Source organism: Salvelinus alpinus, chromosome 5, assembly GCF_045679555.1.
Source record: "Salvelinus alpinus chromosome 5, SLU_Salpinus.1, whole genome shotgun sequence".
Classification (NCBI taxonomy): Eukaryota; Metazoa; Chordata; class Actinopteri; order Salmoniformes; family Salmonidae; genus Salvelinus; species Salvelinus alpinus.
The window spans coordinates 15,866,236-15,875,386 of NC_092090.1; the positions used below are offsets into that span (position 1 = coordinate 15,866,236).

The following is a 9,151-nucleotide window of genomic DNA, read 5'->3' on the forward strand; positions in this document are numbered from 1 at the left end:
TCATGTCAGATTACAGTCCAGATAATGTATGCAGTGCAATATAATTAAGGCATGTTTCGTTTAAACTAATACTTAAAAAAAAAAATGTATTTATGGTTACAAGCCTACCATAGCCTACAAATACTTTTCTGAACTGGTTTCAAGACATGCTTTGGTAAATGACTCCCTAATAAAATAAAGGTTAAATACAATATCAATGAAATGGAATCTTCACTGTACAGCTCTGAGACATAGGAGTAGGATTTAGGAAGTCACGAGAATGTCACACATTTGAAACCAATTGTACCCTATTTTCTAAAAATAAAGATAATTGATTTTAAATGAACGCTCGAGACTGCCCCAGATCAGCTGACGCAGTGTGCGTATCCTGCAACGCCTGCGCACATGAGCACTGTCAAACAGCACCATCAACAGACTGAGGGACAAACAGCCAGAGGAGAGGCACAAGCTGGCGTTTTGTTTACCTCCAAAAGAAGATAAAATTATCTCAACATGTCGGGATTTGACGAGAACCCCTTTGTAGATGCAGTGGATGTCAATCCTTTCCAGGTGAGCAATTTATTTAGACCTAACTGCAAGCTCTAACTTGCGTTGTCCTTATGTTCCCAGCTAAACGCTGTAAAAGATATGCCGTAACAGAAACCAGTTTGGTTGGTTGCTGGGTTGGGCATGGGTCTACTTCCTTGTTCAGATGAGAGAACGTAGCATGATTGACAATGTTGTGTGCCAGTTATTTCAGTCAATATATTTGGTAGGCCAATAAGGACACGTATAAGGTGTTCTATTAGCCTTTACCTAAGCAGGTAGCTAGGCCCCATTGACTTGTATAGGCCCATAGATGGCTGGCTATCAACAACCTGTCCTGTCATCCCCTCAATTAAAACGACTACTGGGAGGAAGTTGTTTTAATAGACGAGTATATGCCATTTATTGGCTTACGCATGTAAGAAGGTCAGGACTAATTTCCTGCCAATAATGATTGTTATGCACCCGTAGTAAGTGTACCTGTCAATGGCAGCAACTCTGCCAACGAATATAGCCCCCTGCTATTCTCTGTTTTCACATATTGTAATTCTAGCCTAATGAACTATCCCCTATAGGTTTGCGTGGGATTTTATACCTGAAAGAACCAACTATCAGTCAAATAACCCGAGGGAAGTTGTTATTTCGTGTTTTTACTGTAAGAAAATATATTGTTGTCTCTAATACAGGATGCCTCAGTCACACAAATCACCAGCGGTGGGATTGAAACCGTTGAGGAATTCAACCCATTCTCAGCCAGTGCTATGGTAAGATGAGCCAGGAGAAGTGGTGTAAAAATACTTTAAAGTACTACATAAGTCGTTTTTGGGGGTATTTGTATATTTATATGTTGGACAACTTTTACTCCGTCACATTCCTTAAGAAAATAAGTGTACTTTTTACTCCATACATTTTTACTCCATACATTTTCCCTGACACCCAATAGGACTCGTTATATTTCAAATGCTTAGCAGGACAGGAAAATGGTCCAATTAACACACTTATCAAGAGAACATATGTGGTCATCCCTACTGCCTCTGATCTGGCAGACTCACTAAACACAAATGATTTGTTTGTAAATTATGTCAGTGTTGGAGTGTGCTGCTGGCTATCCGAGAATTTAAAAAATAAAGAAGAAAATTGTGCTGCCTGGTTTGCTTAATATAAGGAATGTTAAATGATTTATACTAAGTATATTTTAGCAATTACATTTACTTTCATTCATTTAATGTGGGCACAGTGATGTAATCATCTTCCTGAAAAGAAGCAAATGCATCTGACAAACATCCAGAGGAAATATGTTGTTAAAGAATGTTGATTTGGGAGCGTCTTATGATGTGAATGAGGCTTAATTTCATTTCGGACAAGAGTATATGTACATGTGGTTTTCTATATCTACATGCAGATTTCTTTTTATTTGTGATTTTGACGTGTGTGTGTTTGTTTGTTTCAGGGCACCCACACTGGGACCACCATCCCTATCTCTGCTGCCTCCTCCCAACCAGCTGTCCTACAGGCTTCTGCTGTGGAGCCCACCCCACAAGTGAGTAACAGAGACCTGGAGGAGGGAGGTTGGCAGTGTGGTACACTGACAATTTTAGACACAACAAGGACATCCTTTTGACTCTATCTATTGCTCAAAGCTGAATACAACACTCTTGAATTTACTGAACTCCTGAATTGTTTGTGATGACTAAGTGTCTAAGCGAGGCCACATGAAGGCAAATCATTTCAGCTTGTTTCATCTTGTTCTTAATACTATGTCTTGTTTTGACTGATTTCATGTCGACGCTAATATGGCAAATTTGCTAGTTAGCTAACCAACATTATAACGATGTATTTGAGAGAAAAGTACTCATTGTGCAAATATATTTATACTTTCAATAAATATTGGAGATGAAATATAGTTGACATGTTGTCAATAATCTAAACCAACACCACCTCTTTCGCCCCATAGTTGTGCCTCGGTTTTGTTGCTAAATAACCAACCCATCTGTGCATTGATCTGAATAGGCTCATTAAAACAAAGGTCAGAGAGAACTGGAAAAGCATCCTGACTTGGTCATACTATTCAAGGCTTTTTACAAGGGCCCTGGTTTTGGTCCTACTTTACCTTAAGTGGACAAAGTAGTATTTACATAAGCCAGTACTGTGTAATGACAGTGTAGTTTAGGTACACATTCTTCCAATTGTTGTTTGAGACTTCACATGTCCCATTTCCAAGTTACCTCACAATATAGAGATGAGAAAACAATTGCCCTAGGGTTATGGGAGGTTTAGTTTGTTTAATCGAATGCATATGAAAATGCAACCGTGTAATAAACAAATTGCACGAGTTGGTATGAATTTTCTCTGCAAATGGGCAGAGAAGGAACTTCTAATTAAATGCATTGTACCCACCAACTTGATGCCTTGCAACCATTTTGTGCCAGAACACTCCATCTTGGTTCAAGATGGTTTGTAACACAGCTCTTTCCCATTGTCCACCAGGCGACTGCGGCTGCTGCCCAGGCTAACCTGCTCAGGCAACAGGAGGAGCTGGAGAAGAAAGCTGCTGAACTGGATCGGAAAGAGCAGGAGCTCCAGAACAGGCCTGGAGGCCACATTAGTAAGTTATAGATTGTCACTTGATTATGTTCAATTGAAATCTGTCTTGACCAAATTATAAATACAAAAGTTGATTCAACTTCTGTTAAAAAGTAAAATCTTTTTGCAATGAGGAATTGAGACCAAAAGCTCAAGAGAAGTTTCAAGTGTTTAATACCAAGGATGCCATCAGCTGAGTGCATACATTTAGAAAGCTCACCACATCTTATGCTCTTCCCTTGTACGTGTCACCTCCCCAGCTGTACATTTTATGACCTCAATGAGTTTCCCTCCTTTCTCCTGTGGAATGTCCATGATCCTCTTGTTTACCTAGATGTCAGAATCACACCCCGTCCATCTTCATCCTGGGCCTGACCCTGCTCTCTAATCCTAGGCAATTTCCTTTTATCTAATTAGGTCAACCTTCCTAAATTAGCATACACACAGTTTCATGGCCTGAACTCCATTAATACTCACAGTAATCATTCACTAAACAGGATACTAACAAACTGCAGTTTAACTTGAAACATGTTACATTTTAACAGAATCCATCACTGCCTTTTAAGTTGACTCCCTACTGTAGTGTTTTATCTTTCTAAGTTACGTTGTACTTGTATTGCTTCGTCTAATTATGTACCCGTGTAACTCTTCATGGCAGTAAACTCTTTATTTGGCAGCAAAAGAAAACAACTGGCCGCCACTTCCCAAGTTTTCCCCCATAAAGCCTTGTTTCTACCAGGACTTCAACGAAGACATCCCTGAAGAGTACCAGAAGATATGCAAGAGGATGTACTACCTTTGGATGTGTACGTACACCTTGCATCTTAAAGCTGCACTATGTAACTTTTTGGGCAACCCACCAAATTCACATAGAAATGTGAGTTATAGATTTCTCATTCTCATTCAAGAAAGTCTAAGAAGCAGTAGATCTGTTCGATCTGTGATATTTCTATGTTCCCGGTTCTTAAGTTTTGTTTTTGCCTCTTTTACTTTCGGGTTTCCACACCAGCTTCAAACAGCTGAAAATACAATATTTTTGGTTCTGGAAAAGATATAAAACTGGTTTAAATGCTACAATGATTCTCTACACTGTACTTGTTTTGTCACAAACTGAAATTAGGCGAACTATTCAAATTTTAGCAACCAGGGATTGGTGGAGTGATTTCTGCATATTGCACCTTTAATTGAGTAAGACTTTGTACAAGTTTTTTATGATATTACATGCTTGTCAATGACAACAGTCAACAATCCCAAAGTACTAGTCATAAGATATTAGTCCCCAAGCTCCTCTCCAACACTGCACCAGTTTCTTCTAGTCTCATATTCATTTGTTTTGTCTCTCCAGTTCACAGCATCACACTCTTCCTGAACCTTCTGGCCTGCCTGGCCTACTTCACGGCCGATCCAAACGCGGGGGTGGACTTTGGTCTTTCCATCCTCTGGTTCGTCCTCTTCACCCCCGTCTCTTTCGTCTGTTGGTACAGGCCAGTGTACAAAGCCTTCAGGCAAGTTCTTTGCTCAAATATTGTTCTACTTTTTTCTTTTGAATAAAAGTGTTTATATAAGTAAAGTCCCTTGTGACGACGATGAAGGAGTTGCTAAAGTCAAAACAGACTGGAACCTACTTAACACTGTAGAATGTCTTAATTCATTACCTAATTAGTTTTATTGTGAAGTCCATATGATATGTGCGGGTGATTGTTAACCCTTTGTCCTGGTTTCTTCTTCAGGTCGGACAGTTCCTTCAGCTTCTTCTTCTTCTTCTTTGTTTTCTTCTTCCAAGTGTCTGTCTACATCATCCAGTGTGTTGGGATCCCCAAGTGGGGGAACAGGTCAGTGAAACAACATGATACACTAGATAGCACCTCAGGGAATTTTCTTTGCGTGTGAGAGTGAGATAAAGTGTGTGAGTGCGGTATGTTTGTGTATGTATTTGCGCACACAAGTACAGGTGTGTGTGTAATATGTACTGTGTGTTTGGGAGTGTAATATGTACTGTGTTTGGGTGGGTGTAGGTCTCCCTTCACATCTTTGTGTGTGGGTGTGTACGTGTGTGTGTGCATCTGGTCCTGCATCTTCTCTCTCGCATCTCTTTGACAGATCTCCTGCTGGCTAATCTGTTGCTGTGCTCTTTGTCCTGGGGGCTGCTTTGTAAGTGTGTGACAATCGGCTCATCTCTCTTACCTTATTTCACACTGTCGTGTTGACCCAAACCAAATTGTGTTGGTGCAGATATTTTATTTTCACATTGTCATTTTCAACATGATTCCAGTAACCAGGCCAGCTCAGTAGTTTGGTTCGGCTTAGTAGTGGGAAAAGCCCTTCTGGCTCCTCAAACCTTTGGTCTTGCTTCTTTTGTGAAGTAGGCTTCACTGTCCCGTGTCATCCTAAATTATCATTCTAATAAACTTTGCCTGTCTGTTGGTCATCGTGTGGGTTTGTGACTGTTTGCTAAAAAATAATTCTGTCGACAAAGGGTTTTGTATGCCTCATGGATTTATTTTCTGAAGGTGTAAATGAGGCTGTGTTATTTGTCTTGTTTTCCAGTGGATGGATTTCGTCCATCACCATGATAAGAAGCAACATGGCTGTAGCTGTGGTCATGATAGTTGTGGCCGGCTGCTTCACTGTGAACGCTGTCCTCGCCATCATCCTACTCAAAATGGTACATTTTGCGCTATCTCAATCCTTCAGAACTGATTCAAACTTTATTGCAAAGTGTTGAGGTCATACATCCACCCACCAAGGTCAATACAGCCTGAAAAGATTCAGAAGGGAACTCCATTCCCTTCAATAATCCACTATCTATCGTGCCTGACCCCTGCCTTCTCCCCCTTGTCAGGTCCACTCCAAGTATCGTCGGACGGGGGCCAACTTCACCAAGGCCCAGCAGGAGTTCTCTTCGGGGGTCCTCACCAACCAGACCTTTCAGAGCGCCGCGGCCAGCGCCGCCTCCTCAGCCGCCCAGGGGGCCTTCCAAGGACGCTAGTGATCCTAAAGCTACAGGGCCAGGTTCCTCCTAACCTTCCTAGGCACCTCTCACTCACTCAAAGCCCCGTTTTGTCTCATGGCAACAGAAATGGCTGACAGGACAGAAACTAGACTGGTATACAGGAACATTACAATTTACTGCTGTATCATGGACATTCTCTAACCACGGCCATTGATGCATAAACCCAATTCAACCTCTAGCCCCGTGTATTCAATGTGGTGGAAACTCTGCTTAGCTGATCAGAGGGTATAAATGGAGCTATTACCATGTTGATTGGACTTATCCAAGTGTCTGGGGGGTTGGTTTGGGGTGTCTAGCTGGTAAGGGGGTTTGGATTGGGGTGTCTAGCTGGTAGGGGGCTAAGGTTGGTTTGGGATTGGGCACCAGAGTTTGGCAAAGTGTCCTCCATGTTGGTACCAAACATTCCATGACAATAATGTAAACTTTAATTCTAAGTAGAATGTGATACGTTAAGAATGCGAATGCGTAATCCGTCTTGCTCGTCTCCTGTAGGTTTTAATGCTATTACACTATGCTCCTAGTGAATGAGGAATGCTCTTCCTAGAATACTTTACATTGTCATTTTAATCCTCACTAGAATGAAATAGTTTGGTACCAGCATGGCGCTTATTATCATAAAAATACAATCTCAAATTAAGTTGTGTTCAGTATATCAATTGCGATGTCCCATAGTCTAGTCTTTACCTCGTTATGTTCTCTTCCTCACTGTACTGCCCTATCCAGACACTCAAGTCCTCTTCTCAGGACATACTGTACCTTTTAACGCAGAGATCTCCAACTCTAGTTGTGAAGAGCCACTGTTAGTGCAGGAGTCTGTTCTTTCCTAACACTAAAAGGGTTTGGGTACAAAAACATTACTGAAGTGGGTATCTGAGGGAAAAACACTGAAATGTCTACTGAAGGAATTACATTTTGTGAAGTTTACATTGTTGTTGAGGTTTATTTTTGCTCTGATGATATATTGAAGGGATGAATGGTTTTATTTTCCTTAGATTTTTTGTTGTGATTTCATATTTTACTGTTCTTCAATCCCTCAGTAGGATTGGACTTGCTGAAGTATGTTAAGGCAACTGCTGTGTTTTTGTAGATACGATAATGAAGATATTGGGTGACGGTTTAACTAAATGGGAATTACTGTATACTCAGATGTTAGTGCACCACCCCCTGTATCCTTCCTACTGTACTTTAAAGTAACTGTCCAGTGAAAATCTCACTTTTAAAAGTTCATGTTTTGTTAACTCCTACCCAAATAATGTTGTTGACTCATCCTATACTCATATTTTTGTCAAAACCATAAATTGGAGAAAAAACACTTAAAAACCCACCTCAAACAGTTTAAAAAATGCTTGCTATTTCCTCAGAGGAGGATGAGCTGGCCAATCAGTGGTCTACTCGCAGTCATATTTTTAATAACCGGTATACGCCCACACCATTCCAACACAGAATAGCTGTTTTGTTTATCGTACTTATTTATTTTAATTGGAAGGAAAACTATTTGTCATATTGTGAATAATAATAGGTCATATTTCATAGAAATATTGAAACACGGGACAGTTTCTTTAATGAACATAGAACTACATTTTGGAGGTGGTGGCTTTGGTATTATGACGTCAGGACAGGTGGGATCTTTTCTTACAAACCAGACAAAGGACTCTAGTTAGTCTTAAATTGACACTTAATTCTTCTTTCTCTATGAATGAGATACAGACCAGTCAATGTGGGTACTGTGGCATGCTCATAGACATTTTTGGAAGATTGAATGTATTTAGTGCATGAATGAACAGGTGAATGTAATTATAGGTACAGCCATGTGAGAATGAGTGCGTGGATAGAATGAGCTGACAGGACAAATGAATGAATGATTTGACTAATTACATGATGATTTAAATGTATTAATGAATAGTTAGTTATTGATTGTGGATATGTGCCTCAAGTAAAGTTCAGTACAATAACCCTAAAGATTGCAGTAAACCAAGTCACGACTTCTAATACAGCAACGTTCAAAAAATAGATTTACATTCTTGATTTTAGTTGTTGGGTAGTAGTTACAACACCGGGCATATTATTATTTTTATGTACGGTTACTTTCTGAAATGTCACTATGCTGTCTACTGGACATTTGCTACACTACCGCTGTTGGTTCCTGATATGTCAACTCTGATGTTATGTAGCTGACACTGGTTTACTGGGATTTCTTTTTGAGCCTAAAACTCACTGAGACATGACTTTAAATGAGCCTCACCTTCTGCCTATTAACTACCATTATGATCCATCTGTGTTCTGAATGTTTGTCCAGATACTTCTGTATTTATCTGATCCTTCTATTGGGTAGTGTACTGTTACTGGGTGTTATCTAGCACAGGGGTGTCCAACCCTTCTTCTGGAGAGCATCTAGCACAGGGGTGTCCAACCCTTCTTCTGGAGAGCATCTAGCACAGGGGTGTCCAACCCTTCTTCTGGAGAGCTACTGGGTGTGCAGGCTTTTGTTTTAGCCCTGCTCTAACACCTAATTCAACTGCTCATCAGGGCCTTGCATGATTAGCTGATAGCTTCTGATTTGGTCGAATCAAGTAGGGATGGAATGGAAGCCTGCACAGTGCACACCCAGTAGCTCTCCAGGATGGCTGTCCTTCTGGAGATCAAGGGTCAAATCTGTTTGTCACTGTACATGTCTGACATGTTACAAAGCTGTTATTTTGTCTGAGGGATTTTTACGACTTATCTCTGAAGTAATTTATAGATCTATTGTTACCGCTATTATTCAATAAATGGATGCATTTCTTTTCTCTCGAACGTCAAATATTTTTTAAATATGTTTTTTTTATAACAAAAAAGGTACATGCCCAGGCTTTCTGTCTGCTTGTGGGGTGTTCAAGTGCTGTTGGAACTAGGAAAGTCATTGTAGAAAGATGCTACCCAACTTTTTCACTTGGAAAGTATCAGAATCAACCAATAGGAAGCTCTACGTATATAACGTACGTTAATTTTAACTCTGAGCCGGCGGTTCCTAGTTTCCGACTTGTTATGAAT

General features: G+C 40.3%; 1 protein-coding gene across 1 annotated transcript; it reads left to right on the top strand.

The window, feature by feature from the left end:
* Positions 1-353: 353 nt before the first annotated feature.
* Positions 354-8,902, top strand: scamp2l (secretory carrier membrane protein 2, like). The gene is made up of 9 exons (XM_071400764.1): positions 354-549; positions 1,212-1,289; positions 1,976-2,065; positions 3,013-3,130; positions 3,786-3,914; positions 4,454-4,613; positions 4,839-4,940; positions 5,656-5,773; positions 5,951-8,902. Exons 1-9 carry the CDS (start codon positions 493-495, stop codon positions 6,095-6,097), a joined length of 999 nt encoding a protein of 332 aa, XP_071256865.1. The 5' UTR covers positions 354-492; the 3' UTR covers positions 6,098-8,902.
* Positions 8,903-9,151: the final 249 nt, after the last annotated feature.

Coding starts and splice junctions, on each gene's coding strand:
- scamp2l (XM_071400764.1), top strand. CDS start 493: ATGTCGGGATTTGACGAGAACCCCTTTGTAGATGCAGTGGATGTCAAT. Junction 3,131..3,785: donor CAGGCCTGGAGGCCACATTA/GTAAGTTATAGA, acceptor TTTATTTGGCAG/CAAAAGAAAACAACTGGCCG. Junction 5,774..5,950: donor CCATCATCCTACTCAAAATG/GTACATTTTGCG, acceptor CCCCCTTGTCAG/GTCCACTCCAAGTATCGTCG.